The following is a 15,136-nucleotide window of genomic DNA, read 5'->3' on the forward strand; positions in this document are numbered from 1 at the left end:
TTTTTCAGAATTGTCCAGAAATTGGTTTAGGAGTGAACTTTACCCTCTTCCTCTGCCTACCCTACCTCCCTCTGCCCCACTTTTCTAGCTGCCCAGGAAGGGCCTGCCAGTTTTAAGAGCTGTGTCCTCAATACCTAGCACAGTGTAAATGCTCAAGGGGTTAAAGAAAAAGTACACAGGAAGAAAGCATTAAAAACTCATACTACTTTCTTCACATATTGTTCCTGGTATTTACATCTTTCTCTTTTAGTTACAAGTTAGAATTCCTTCATACATTCAGTCAACAAATATTGATTGATTGATTGACTAATGTGTCAGGTGGAGGGAGATGGGCATTTTTTCTGCTCTGCATGGAGCTCACAGACCAGCAGAGAAAAGCCCACCATTAGGCAAGCAATTATGGTGTGATAAGGTACGAACAATGCATAATTGCAAAAACAGTACTATCAATTAGTCTGTTTATCAACCTTGCTGTAAGGACCTATTTAGCCAGAATGCTTCCATCCAGTTAGGCAATAATTTTGTTGTTTAAAACTTAAACTGTCCCTGCCGCCCCTTCCCCAGGGGACTTACTTAAAAACAAATCCCGGAAACCAGTCCCAGGTAACAAAGCCCAAATACAAGGGTGGGTCAGGCCAGGTGGAGACATCCGATCAGTGGGGGTCTGCATACTGTCTCCCTAGTTACCAAGGAGTATGGGCACCACCCTCTGGGCGCCTTTTGGGTGCCAATTCTGACCAAGGTGAAGGCTAGTTCAAATGTCTACTAGGGTAAATTGTAATTTGGTTGGTCACCTAGCATGACTGTGCAGCTTTCTCTGTGTGTTACAATTTCATTGGTCACCTGTGCGTGGCCAGGCCCAACCACATGGCCTTTGCCCTTTAAAGCTAGTCTGTGAAGCAAAGAGGGGTCACCCTCTCTGTAAGAGGCGTGGCCCTGAACATTTGGTTTGGTTATTGATGCTTGGTGCAAAATAAAACTTTGCTTGACCTTTGTTTTGTATCAGTCTTGCTCCTTTAATCACGGACCCATTATTGGGGGACCTAACATTGGGGATCCAACACTTGGCACTATTTACATTTTGGGGCCAGAAAATTCTTTGTTGTGGGTGATTGTCCTGTCCATTGTGAACTTTTAGCAGCATCCCCTGCTTCCACCCACTAGTTCCTAGTAGCATTGTCTCCTAAAACCCGTGAAGTTGTGGCACCCAGAAATGTTTCCAGACATGGCCAAATGTCCCTAGGGGGAAGGGAGGGGACACCTGCCCCCAGTTTAGAACAACTCTTTTAGAGGAAAGACCCTCATAAAACAAAATTGTTCTAATGTAGCTGAAGTTTCTTAGCATGGCTCCAGGATTTTCACATCCTAATTTTTCTTAAGAATATTTTATGCATTTTGACTCTATTTTTGCTTTTTAAAATTCATGCTTCTGTGATTTCTTTCCTGGTTTAAAAGGTAAATGTGGGTGACATTGTGAAAGCCTCCAATGGACAGTTCCTTCCTGCAGACATGGTTCTGATCTCTTCCAGGTTCGTTGTGATAGTGGGCATTCAATAAGCTTTTTTTTTTTTTTTTTTTAGGTTTATTTATTCATTTTAGAGTGTGCGGGGGAGGGTGGCAGACAGGGAGTGAGAGTCTCAAGCAGCCTCTGTGCTGAGCTTGGAGCCCCATGCAGGGCTTGATCTCACGACGCTGAGATTGCAAGCTGAGCTGAAACCAAGAGTCCGGAACTGAACAGGTTGAGCCAGCCAGGCTCTGCCATTTAAGGAATTTTATTCTGAATTAGAAATTTCAAGAAAATCATAGGCCTTCCCTTCTCACCCCTTTCTCTATCCCATTCTCTATATTATAGACCAGCAAAGTTACTGCAGAGCTGAGGAATTAGCAAAATTTTACCGTGAAAGGTCTGATAGTAAATATTTTCAGCTTTGAGGGCCATGCAGTCTCCGTTGTAGCATCAGAAGCAGCCATAGGCAATATAGAAAGAAATAGGTGTGGACATGTTCCAATAAAACTTTATTTATAAAAAGAGACAGGGCCCAGAGTTAGCCTGTGGGCCATAGTTTGCTGACTGCTATTCAGTACTTTTATTATCTTTTCTTTAATTTTGCTGGACATATTTTTTTCTTTCCTAATTGTTAGATTAATTCCATCACTTCTGTAATTTCTACAGACATTCAGCAAATTTAAAATATTTACACTTATGATCATATTTTAATCTCATAGCTATTCTGAGGTGTTCCCTTTCTATAAACAAAGTGCCTCACATAGAGAAGTAAGTGATTTTTTTTCAATATTATTAAGTGGACTCATCTGAGAACCAAGTTTAAAAACACAGCCTCTGTTGTTTTTGTAGAACTATATTGCTTTATTCATTGGCTGTTTTGGAGGAAACTTACAGAGACTCCCTGCAATGGGTATTTCCTTTCCATGAGGTCATGTCTGACCACCTCCCCATACGCTTCTATGTTGGGCCCCCTGGGGAGCCTGGCTGTCCCCTCCTTCATGTTCTCTGTAAGGAGAACACAGTCTGGGGCATCTGTGGGTAAGAGTGGCTACAGTCATGAACACCACTGCGTTTGACATGTTGGGTAAACTCTTTACCTAGATCAAGTCATAATCACTCAAAATGATTAAAAAACAAAAGTTCCTAGCCTTCTAGACACACATCCTCTTGGAGCATGAAGAGATTTATTGGGAAGAGAGATTTGTTCTAGAGCCATTGTTTAAGCTTCTGGAAAAGCAATAATACCAATGCTAGTTCTTATTCATACCAGATACACTTTGTTCTTTTGCCATCAATGCATTAATCCATTGGACAAAGGAACTTAGTGTTGCCGACGTGTCTCTCTCTTGGGTTCGGTTAGGACTATGAGGTTCACCCAGAAGCCAGGGAGGTACATAAAGGGTTTTGTTTCTATCACCTCTACATCATTTGTATGTGTGACTTTCTTTGCCTTTCTTTGTTTCTTTCTTTCTAAAAAGTACTGCTTATATGAAAACCAATCTCTTTTGGGGGTAGGAGAGAAGGAGGGAGAGACAAAAATCATTATTCTTGGACTTTTTTTTCTTGCAAGTCTTACAGATGATATTTTCTAAGTTTTCACCCTGCCCCTATTAAACAGTTTAGACACCAAACACACACACACACACACACACACACACACACATCAATGTTTATTTGATTGGGCATAAAAGTAAGGAAACCAAATTGAGTCCCAAAATGAACTGAGATCCTAAGAACCCTGAAATGTAATCCCGTGTCAGTATAAGCTTTTTCCCTGAGTGTTTCTGCCAAACCCCAAGACCATAAGTTTCCATTTCATTGAGCATAAGAAGTAGGTGATTCTTACATAAAGATGAGAACTATACACTTAGTTAAGGGAGAATGAAGAGTAAAAACCACCATGCTGTAGGGGGGCAATATAGAAATGTGCTTGTTTTGACTGGCATAGGGTGGAGGGAAAACATTCCCTGGGAGAATTCAAGCTGGCTCATGCAGATGTGAGCTCTGAATTCACCTTGCCTGTGTGGTGAAAAAATTTTAAGCAGAGAATTTAATGTGATCATGGAAATAAAGAAGAAACCTCTAATTAGCTAGAAGGAGATAAAACAGAATGGAAAAGGTAATAACCCAAAAGATAATGGCTGACAGTTTTCCAGAATTGTTGAAAATTTGTCCCTTGGCTTCATTGGGTTTCTTGGATCTGAAGCTAGACCTAAATAATAGGAAACGTCAGACTAATTTTGAGTGTGATAATCAGAACTATACGAAAGGTGTTCATATTGTTCAGAATGAGGGTAAAGATATCGATTGGCTAGAAACCTTAAACTCTGAATATTTGTCTAAAAATTTACTTTAATATCTAAAAGTTTAGACATAGAGTATAGAGAGCTTCCAGCCATATCAAAGGGGAAAATTATTTGAGAAAAAGAAAAAGCCCTCAAAAGTAACTAAAAGAATAGAAAAAGGCAAAAAGAGGGAAAAATAAAATGCCCTTAATCAGGTAGTAGAATAAATAAAAATCGTCAATTACAAATAAAGCAAATAGATTTCAGAAGTGAAAAAGTATTATAAAATTGTCCAGCTATATGTTGTTTACAAGAATTTCACAAAACACAAGTGCTCAGGAAGATTGAAATGAAAGGATAAAAAAATACATACAGAAAATAGAAAACAAGTCCAGAAGAGATGGTATCACCATAGATACAATAGACTTTGAGACAAAAAGCATTATCTGAGATAAGATATCATGGAAGAAAAAGAAAAAAAGCCACTTCATAATAACAGTTTCAAGTCACAGAGAAATGTCATAGGTTAAAGATACAGAAAAAACTTAAATATCTACAAGAAATTTACAAACTCAACATTCTACTGGGAGGTTTCAGTATTTGCTTTCAGGAATTGATCAAATGGAGAAAAAAGTCAGTATGGTGGTAGAAGATTTGAAAAACATAGCGACAACCTTGAAATAATGGCATGTATAGAGATTTTTGGTATATCATGTATCAAAAAGTGATGTATACATATTCTTTACAATTCTTCACAAATAGGAACACTTATCAAAATTGTTAGGACATAAGAAAGAATCAACAGATTCTGAGAGACTGGTATTCCACAGGCCACTTGTTCTGACCATAATGCTATTATTTCTGAAATCAGTAATAAAAAGATAACTAGGAACCTTGTATGTTAGAAATAAAACATGCCCCTAAACAACTCATTGGCCAAGGAGGCAATCCTAATGGAAATTGGAAAATACTTAGATTTTAGTAGTTATGAGAATGCATCAAACCTCCTATGATACAGCTAAGTTGACAGACATTTTTAATTTTAAATGCATTCATTAAAAAAAGAAGAAATGCCAAAAAAATGAGCTAAGAATCTAGCCTAGAAAGTTAGCTACAATAGAAAAGAATAAACTCAAAGAAATCAGGCATAATAGAAAAAGATTTTGGAAGTTCTTACTTTGTTTTGTCACTGGCATCTTTAGTAAAGATATATTTTTATTTTGTGGGTATATCGTCTTGGCTGGCAAAATCGATACAGATTGCTTTACTTTAAACTTGATATTCAGTAAATGAGATACAGTCCAAAGAGTAAGACTGAATTTAAGGCTAAGTAAACTTTAATGACAATTTTTGTTATTCTCTGTGGCATTTTCCTCCCCAGACAATTAATTTTCATGAGTAAATTGCATTTTACATGGAATAAAATCTGACAAAGCAAATGTTCTTTAATTCAGTGTCTTGATTTCTTAACAGGTGAGGTTAGATAGAAATAGAGAAGCCCCGGGCACCTGGGTGGCTCACGTCATGATCTCAGGTCCTGGGATCGAGCCCTGCATCAGGCTCCCTGCTTGGTGGGGAGTCTGCTTCTCCCTCTGCCTCTTCCTCTCTCTCTCTCTCTCGTTCTCGCTCTCTCTCTGTCTCTCATGAATAAATAATAAAACCTTAAAAAAAATAAAGAAGCCAAAGTGTAGTGTTTGTCTGGGAGCCCCCAACTGCCCAGAGTTATCCTAAAGATTTTATTCTCATTATGAAGGCCACTGAGGGGCGCCTGGGTGGCCCAGTCCTTTAAGTGTCTGTCTTCGGCTCAGGCCATGAGTCCTGGGAGAGTCCCTGGGATCAAGAGTCCTGGGATCGCAGAGTCCTGGGATCAAGCTCCACACTGGGCTCCTTGTTCACTGGAGAGTCTGCTTCTCCCTCTCCTGCTGTCCCTCCCCATATAGCTGGTTCTCTTTCTCTCTCTCTCTCTCACTCACTCATTCTTTCTCAAATAAATAAATGCATAAATAAAATCTTTAAAAAAAGAAGAAAGAAGGTGGCCATAGAGCTTGAGCCATAGGGAACTCCAATGGACCCATCTTAGAAAATAACAGAATTTTATGTGTGACTTTAGTTGTGACACTGGTTTGTTCTGAGCTATAAAACCTCTTCTGTTCACCCTCGGCCATTTCTCTTTTTGGGATTAAAGAGTAATCACGCAGCTTTGTGAGGGTAGAAAGTTTTCTACTACATAGTGAATTTTAGGCTGGTAGTGTCGGACGGCTAATTTTTCCTGAGAGAGTAATTGGAGTTCTTTCCGTTTTGAACAGCCCTTTCAGCTCTTGATGCAGGTCCCGTTTCACTGTTACTACTATTGGGAATTTGATTTTTGGAGAGACAGTGATTCACTGTTATTTGCTTTATTTTCCTTAGTGAACCTCAAGTAACATGTTATGTAGCAACATCTAATCTGGATGGGGAGACAAATCTAAAAATACGACAGGTAAGGATACCTTTGAAATCCTAATTTGTGCTTAAACTCACAATGTCAAGTTTTGGCAGGTGCCAGTTTTGTTTGTTTGTTTGTTTGTTTGTTTTTTGTTCATGAAGAAAAGTATCTCACTGCTGTTGTGTGGATATGATTCATCCTCATTAGTTATTTACAAAGTACTTTAAAAAGAATACGTAGGAACTAGGTGGTATGGTACTAGTGCAAGAAAGAATGTCCTATAAAACACAGATCATATAAAGGATAACATGCCTTGATGCATATTGTTTTGAGGATATTTTTGCTCTTCAATGGTAAAACTACTGTCATAATAAGTATCATAACTAGATTAAAGGGGTATATATGAGCTCTGAGTGCATATACCACTGCTTTTTAAATTATCATTTGAATTTCAGAGTAACTTGGGATAATGAATGGAAGGAGATCGTTTTCTAATTAACTTCTTATTCATGGAAAAAAGATGATCTTTAAGATAATTGAGTCTGCTTTGTCACTTTGCTTCAATAAGAAGTCTTTAAATTTACATTTGATTATTTACATGTTTGCTACTTTAATTTGATTGAACATGCAAAAATATTTTAGAATTTATTAAAGTAATATATCATTTTTGTAAAAATAATATAAATAATACAGGAGCTTTGTCTATTAAACCTTATCTCCACCTTCCAAATCCCACTTTTATCCCCAGTACTAACTGTTGTAATAGTTTGGTAGTACCCTCTTGATTTTTTAAAAAATGCAATTGTAGACTTCTGTTTCAGGGGAAATGAAGTAGACATACTTTCTTTTATTTTCCGTGCTAAGTACCACTAAAGACTTTGGGCATTATATAGAAAACAAATATGAGAAGATATTGAAAGAGTGATAGAAGAAGGTAGATTGTGGGGCCTTGGAACCCAGGGAACAACAAGGTGGTGAGTCATATATACCTTTTGTCATATATACAAGGCTTGGAACTGAAGAAACCCCAAACCCAGAAAAACCAATTGATACAGACAAAAAAAAAAAAAAAAGAAAGAAAGAAAAAATGCCCCAACAAAAGCCTCCTTTCTGTAGTCAAAGGACCAGCAAAGAGGCAGTCAGCAAGATAGAAAGTTTGAGACAATGACCACTCTTCCCCAGTCAAACACCAGAGTAAAAATTTGGCCCCACTCTCATCTGTGCCAGCAAAGATTGAGTGTGGAGCCTAGAATTTCATCTTTACCCAGCTATTTATTTATTTATTTATTTATTTATTTATTTATTTTTTTATTTGTCAGGGATAGAGGGAGAGAGAGTGAGTGAGCACAGGCAGACAGAGAGGCAGGCAGAGGCAGAGGGAGAAACAGGCTCCCTGCCGAGCAAGGAGCCCGATGTGAGACTTGATCCCAGGACACTGGGATCATGACCTGAGCTGAAGGCAGCTGCTTAACCAACTGAGCACCCAGGCGTCCCTCATCTTTACCCAGCTTTAATGAGGCTTCCAACTCCCCAAAAAATATGGTGTCAGAGAAACCAAGTAGGAAGCCAAGACTTTCATTTTGTAATAAGGATGGTGATAAGGCCTTCCTTTCTTTTCACTGAGTCAGTTAAGACTACATGGACAGCAGTAATAAGGTGCTGCAACTGCTTCAGTCCAGGGAGGTAATGATGGAGGTCTACAGGGGAGCCAGAACTCCCACTCCTGCCCAGCTATAATAAGGAGCCCCTCCATTTGGCTGTCAACAGAGGCCAGGTGTGCAACTTGCCTTTCTGTCCCCCATCTTGCTATAATGAGGCAATACTCCTGTTCCCTGTCAGAGTAGTGTCAAAGGAAGCCACCTAACAGAAAGTGTAATGATATCCAGATCTTATAATAACCCAGATGTCCAGATTTCAATAAAGAGTCATTCATTATGCTAAAAACCAGGAGGATCTCAAACTCAATGAGAAAAGAAAATAGGGGTGCCTGGGTGGCTCAGTGGTTTAAGCCTCTGCCTTTGGCTCAGGTCATGATCTCAGGGTCCTGGGATCAAGCCCCACGTCGGGCTCTCTGCTCAGTGGGGAGCCTGCTTCCCCACCCCCCGCCTGCCTCTCTGCCTACTTGTGATCTCTCTCTCTTTCTCTGTCAAATAAATAAATAAAGTCTTTAAAAAAAAAGACAATCAACTAATGCTAACACAAATATAATAAGATGCTAGAATTATCTGAGAGAGATTTTAAAGGATCCATAAGGAAAAAAGTTTCAGTGTGCAACTACAAACATGCTTGAAACAAATGAAAGTATAAAAAGTCTCAACAAAGAAATAAAATCTGAGCAAAGCAATAGAAGACTTAAAGATGACCCAAATGGAAACTTCAGAACTTAAAAGTACAATAAGTACTTAAGGCATCAAAAACTCTTAAGGGATGAGCTCAACAGCAGAATAGAAGGGACAGAGGAAAGAATCCATGAACTGAAAGATAAAACAGTAGCAACTTCCAACTTGAATAGCAGAGATAATAGGCTAAAAAAGAAATGAGTAGAGCTTCAGATACCTGTGGGAATATAACCAAAGAGCTAACATTCATGACATGAGATGCTGGAAGGAGAAGAAAGGGTGCACCTGAGAAACTACTGGAAGAAACAGTGACTAAAACTTCACAAATTTGCCAAAAGACATAAACTACAAATTTCAGAAGCTGGGCAAGCCAAAAAGGATAGACCCAAAAAGCCCATACCAAGACACATAATAGTAAAACTTCTGAAAACAAAGAAGAAAATATTTTAAAGCAGTAAGAGAAAAAGGACCCTATCTAGAGGGGAAAGATCCTTTCTATAACACCAGATTTCTCGTTAAAATCCAGGGAGGACAGAAAAAAATGGCATAACATTTAAAAAATGCTGATAAGGAAGAACTGTCAGTCCAGAATCATAGACCCAGAAAAATATTTTTAAAGAATAAAGAGAGAATTAAAACATTCCCAGTTGAAGGGAAAAAAAATAGAATTATTGTCACAGGACTCATTGTACAAGAATGGCTAAAGGAAGGTCTTGAAACAGAAAGGAAACCATAAAAAAGGAACATAAGGAGAAAGGAAGAAGTACCATGATAAACATAAGGCTAAATACAATATATTTTCTTTTTTTCTCTTGAGTTTCCTAAATTATGTTTGGTGGCTGAAGCAAAAATCTTAAAATTATCTAATATAATTCTAAATGTGTGCAAGAAAATATTTAAAATGTATAACAGGGGAGAGTAAAGAAACATAAAAGGAAACCAGGCTTCTACATTTAAATTTGTAAAATGGTGATACAAATGAACTGTGCGAAGTTGCTTATAAATAATGTAATGCCTGGGGCAACCACTACAATTGTTATACGAAGGGAGATACTAAAACACACTATTAACAAACCAAAATGGAATCCTAAAAAATGTTCAAGTAACCCAAAGGAAAGCAAGAAAAAGCAAAAAGCAAAACCAAGAGGACAAACAAAAATCAATAATTCTATTAAATGTAAATGATATTAATATGCCATTAACTATTAGATTAAAGTAATATCTAGTAGATTAAAAACATGATCCAACTATATGCTGTCTATTCAAAACTTGTTTTAATTATAATGGTATAGGCAGGTTAAAAGGAGAAAAATGGGGGTGCTTGGGTGGCTCAGTTGGTTAAGCATCAGCCTTCCGCTCCAGTCCTGATCCCAGGATCTATGATCCAGCCCCATGTGGGGCTTCCTGCTCAACTGGGAGTGTGCTTCTCCTTCTCCCTCTGCCACCCCAACCCCACTTATGCTTGCTCTCTCTCAAATAAAAATTTTTTTAAAAATGTAAAAAGATGGAAAAAGATATATCATGTAAAGATTAAGTAAAAGAAATCAGGAGTGCCTATGTTAATATTAGATCAAGTAAATACTAGAGCAAATGAAGTTGATAGAGACAAAAAGGAACATTTTTTATAATTATATAAAGATAAGAGAGTCAATCCAACAATATGATATAAGAATGCTAATGTATGTATACATCAAAAAACAGAACAGCAAATATGTGAAGCTGAAAGTGATAGAACTTAAAAGATAAATATATAAATCCACATTTATGGTTGGAGACTTCAGCAACCCACTTTCATTAATTGACAGAACAACTAGATCAAAAATTCTCAAAGTTACAGAACTACAGGCTGTTAATCAACAGATCTGTTTGATATTTATTTATACAACATTCAACAATACCCAACAAAAGAAAGACCCACATTCTTTTCAGTGCTCAAAGAACCTACACCAAGATAGATAGCTGTGTCATGAAATAAGCCTCACAAAATTAAAAGAGTTGAAACCATGGAGAGTGTGTTCTCCAACCATGGTGGAATAAAGCTGGAAATCCATGACAAAGATAACAGAAAAACTTAGAAACCCTTAAAAGGTAAATTGAATAGCCCAATAACTACTAAGAAAATTGAATTTACAATTTAAAAACTCCCCCAGAAGAAATCTCAAGGCCCAGGGGGTTTCACTGGAGATTTCTAACAAACATACAAAGAAAAATTAACATCAATTATGCACAGTGTCCTCCAGAAAAAAGAAGAGGAAGGAACATTTCCGACTCATTTTATGAAGCTGTTATTATTACTCTGATCACCCAAGCTAGACAGAAACAATGAAAAAACAAAAAAGAGTCTAATATCCCTCATGAGTACAGACATCCAACTTCTTTAAAAGTATTTGTAAGAAGAATTCAGCAATATATGAAAAGAATTACAAAAGTTTATTCCATGTATTCAAGGCTTGTTTAATAATTGAAAATCAATCCATGTAATCCACCATTTTAGGCTAAAGAAGATAATATCAATAAATATAGGGAAAGCATTTGACAAAATTCAGTGTCGATTCATGAAAAAAGCTTAGAGAAATGTAGAAATAGAGGGGAACATTCTCCACTTGGTAAAGAACATCTACAAAAAAACTTAGAACTAATATTAAAATATATGTGGTGAAATATAGGTGGTAAAGACTAAATGCATTCCCCGAGACAGGAAATAGGCAATCTCAGCTCTCCCTATTCTTGTTCACATAGCACTGGAAGAGGCAGAAAGTACACAGATTGGAAGGGAAGTGATAAGTCTGTCTCTGTTTGGTTTTGACATAGTCATCTACATAGAAAAAGTTGTCTACCTAGATTCCCAAGGAATCTAAAATAAAATGAAATAATGTGTTTTGGGCAAGGATGTAGGATGCCAGATAAACATACAAAACCACTTTTATTTCTGTATAGTAGCAATAAATGTTAAAAATACAGTATCGGGGCACCTGGGAGGCTCAGTCGCTTAAGCATCTGCTTTCAGCTCAGGTGGTGATCCCAGGATCTTAGGACTGAGCACCATGCCTGACTCCTTACTCAGAAGAAAGTCTGCTTCTCCTTCTCCCTCGTGCCTTCCCCTACTCCTGCTCATTGTGTGCATAAAATCTAAAAAAAAAAAAAAAATACAGTATCATTTATAAATGCTGTAAATATGAATTAGGGGGCACCTGGGTGGTACAGTTGGTTAAGCATCTGACTCTTGGTTTTGACTCGGGTCATGATCTCAGGGCTGTGAGATGGAGCCCTGCATTGGGTTTGCACTTGGTGACTCTCTCTCCCTCTGCCCCTGCCCTTTCTCTCTTTCTAAAATAAATAAATAAGTCTTTTAAAAAATATGAATTAAGTATAAATCTAACAAGACAGGATCTGTATGCTGAAAATTTCATTACAATGTTGATTAAGGAAATTAAAGAAGATTTAGATAAATGGAGAGATAAACAGAGTTCATGGATTGGAAGACTCAACATAGTAAGAATGTTAAGTCTTCCTGAATTGAAATTCAGGTTTAATGTGACTCCTATGAAAATACCAGCAAGATCTTTTGTAGGGATAGATGAGCTTATCCTAAAATATGTATAGAAATGCAAAGAAACTATAATAGCTAGAAAAAATACTTAGAAAAAGCAGCATAAAATGAAAGGAATAAGTCTACCTGATTTCAAGTCATTCTATGACTGTTACCAAGAATGTGTAGTTTTGGTAAAAGGAAAGACACACAGCTCAATGCAGCAGACTAGAAAACCCCGAAATAGATCTACACCAATATCCCCAAATGATTTTGTCAAAGGAGCAAAAGCAATTCATTGGAGGAAAAGATGATCTTTTCAACAAACAGTGCTGGAGCAATTGTATGTTCATAGGAAAAAACAAATTAAAGAACTCTTGACCTAACTTTCATACTTTATACAAAAGTTAACTAATGATTTATCATAACTTAAATGTAAAATGTAAAACTATAAAACTTGTAGGAAAAAAATATGGAAAAAAAATCGTCAGAATTTAGATTAGGCCAAGATTTTTTAGAATCAATCCTAAAAATATGACCCAGAAAAGGAGAAACTGATCAATTGGACCTCATTAAAATGAAAAGTTTTTGCTTTTGAAGAGGATGAAAAGACAAGCTGAAAACAGGGAGAAAATATTTGCAAACCACATACCTGACAAAGGCCTCATATATAGAATATATAAAGAACTCTCAAAACTCTACAGAAAACAACAAAAAGAAAAGCTAAACCAAACAAGTCAATTAGAAAATGGGCAAAAAGAGACATTTCCTAGGACAGGATAATAAAATAAGCACAAGAAGATAGTTTTGACATCGTTAGCCATTAGGGAAGTGCAAATTAAAATCAAAGGGAAATGTTAATACACACCTATCAGAATGGCCAAAATTAAAAATAGTTCCAACACCAAATGTAGGTAAGGATGTGGAGAAACTGAATCATTTGAACACAATGGGTAAAATATAAAATGATATAGCCGTTTGAGAAAACATTTTGGTGGTTTTGTATAAAATTAAACATGCAAATATTAGACAACCCAGTAATTGTACTATCCCAGAGAGATGAAAACCTATGTTCACATTGACAAACAACCTTTATGCAAATGTTTATAGCAGCTTTATTAGCAATAGCCAGCTGTCCAGTATGGGGTGAATGTTTAATTAAGATACATCTATATTTATTTTTGTTTATTAATCTTAAATCTAGCCACCTTACATCTTTCTTATACATTTTTATGATTTTTAAGTCAAGCAGATAGGACTTTTTGGGTAATAAATTTTTTCTTTAAAAGTTGGTTCATTTTTGGTGTTTACTTTTCAGTAATCATGTAATTTCTTTTTATCCCAGTCTTACGGCATTACCTAGAAACTCCTGAGCAGTTGCAAATAAATTTGGTGATAGAACTTAGTCTCTTCTTGATTCAAACATGGAAATGCTTTAACATTTTATAGTTAAGTGTGGATAATTGCTTTTTGTTTGTTTTACCAAATTTCTGAAGTTTTGCTAAGAATTCTATTTTTCTAGAATTTTATTTTAAAGATTTTTACTAATTTTTTTATTGTCTCGATATGATAATGTTTTTTCTTTTTTAATTCATTAATCTATCACCCTTGAGCATCTGTTTTTGAGCATGCTGGTAATACATATTTTCTTTTTCTGGGAAATAATTTGTTCATGTTGTTTGTACATTTTTCTTTTTCTTTCTTTGTTTCTTTTTGTTTGTTTGTTTGTTTGTTTTTTGGAATTTTCTCCTAATCTGTAGGGTTTGGGCAACTGGGACAGGCCGAGTTTCCTTTGGGAGGGCAGGCACCATTTTGCGGTGTGGTTTCAGTGGCCCCATCTTTTTTTTTTTTTTAAATAAACGTATAATGTATTTTTATCCCCAGGAGTACAGGTCTGTGAATCGACAGGTTTACATACTTCACAGCACTCACCATAGCACATACCTTCCCCAATGTCCATAACCCCACCCCCCTCTCCCAACCCCCCTCACCCCAGCAACCCTCAGTTTGTTTTGTGAGATTAAGAGCCACTTATGGTTTGTCTCCCTCCCAATCCCATCTTATTTCATTTATTCTTCTCCTACCCCTTTACCCCCCATGCTGCATCTCCACTTCCTCATATCAGGGAGATCACACGATAATTGTCTTTCTCTGATTGACTTATTTTGCTAAGCGTAATACCCTCTAGTTCCACCACGTCATCGCAAATGGCAAGATTTCATTTCTTTTGATGGCTGCATACTATTCCATTGTGTATATAGACCACCTCTTCTTTATCCATTCATCTGTTGATGGACATCTAGGTTCTTTCCATAGTTTGGCTATTGTAGACATTGCTGCTATAAACATTCAGGTGCATGTGCCCCTTCGGATGATTATGTTTGTTATCTTTAGGGTAAATACCCAGTAGTGCAATTGCTGGGTCATAGGGTAGTTCTATTTTCAGCACTTTGAGGAACCTTCATGCTGTTTTCCAGAGTCGTTGCACCAGCTTGCATTCCCACCAACAGTGAAGGAGGGTTCCCCTTTCTCTGCATCCTCACCAGCATCTGTCATTTCCTGACTTGTTGATTTTAGCCATTCTGACTGGTGTGAGGTGATATCTCATTGTGGTTTTGATTTGTATTTCCCTAATGCCGAGTGATATGGAGCACTTTTTCATGTGTCTGTTGGCCATCTGGATGTCTTCTTTGCAGAAATGTCTGTTCATGTCTTCTGCCCATTTCTTGATTAGATTATTTGTTCTTTGGGTGTTGAGTTTGCTAAGTTCTTTATAGATTTTGGACACTAGCCCTTTATCTGCTATGTCGTTTGCGAATATCTTCCATTCTGTCAGTTGTCTTTTGGTTTTGTTAATTGTTTCCTTTGCTGTGCAAAAGCTTTTGATCTTGATAAAATCCCCATAGTTCATTTTTGCCCTTGCTTCCCTTGCCTTTGGCGATGTTCCTAGGAAGATGTTGCTGCGATTGAGGTCGAAGAGGTTGCTGCCTGTGTTCTCCTCAAGGATTTTGATGGATTCCTTTCTCACATTGAGGTCCTTCATCCATTTTG

General features: G+C 37.1%; 1 protein-coding gene across 3 annotated transcripts in view; it reads left to right on the plus strand.

The window, feature by feature from the left end:
* Positions 1 to 1,456: 1,456 nt before the first annotated feature.
* LOC309848543 (phospholipid-transporting ATPase IB-like) overlaps positions 1,457 to 15,136 on the plus strand; it is a 209,965-nt gene continuing 196,285 nt past the window's right edge. For all 3 annotated transcript variants that reach the window (XM_082700264.1, XM_082700265.1, XM_082700266.1), the window contains exons 1-2: positions 1,457 to 1,529; positions 6,202 to 6,271. In XM_082700264.1, coding sequence (XP_082556390.1) covers positions 1,510 to 1,529; positions 6,202 to 6,271 — 90 coding nt within the window. In that variant the 5' untranslated portion in view covers positions 1,457 to 1,509. The remainder of the gene's footprint in view (positions 1,530 to 6,201; positions 6,272 to 15,136) is intronic.

The sequence above is a fragment of the Mustela nivalis genome (genome assembly GCF_964662115.1).
Source record: "Mustela nivalis genome assembly, chromosome: 15".
Lineage (NCBI taxonomy): Eukaryota > Metazoa > Chordata > Mammalia > Carnivora > Mustelidae > Mustela > Mustela nivalis.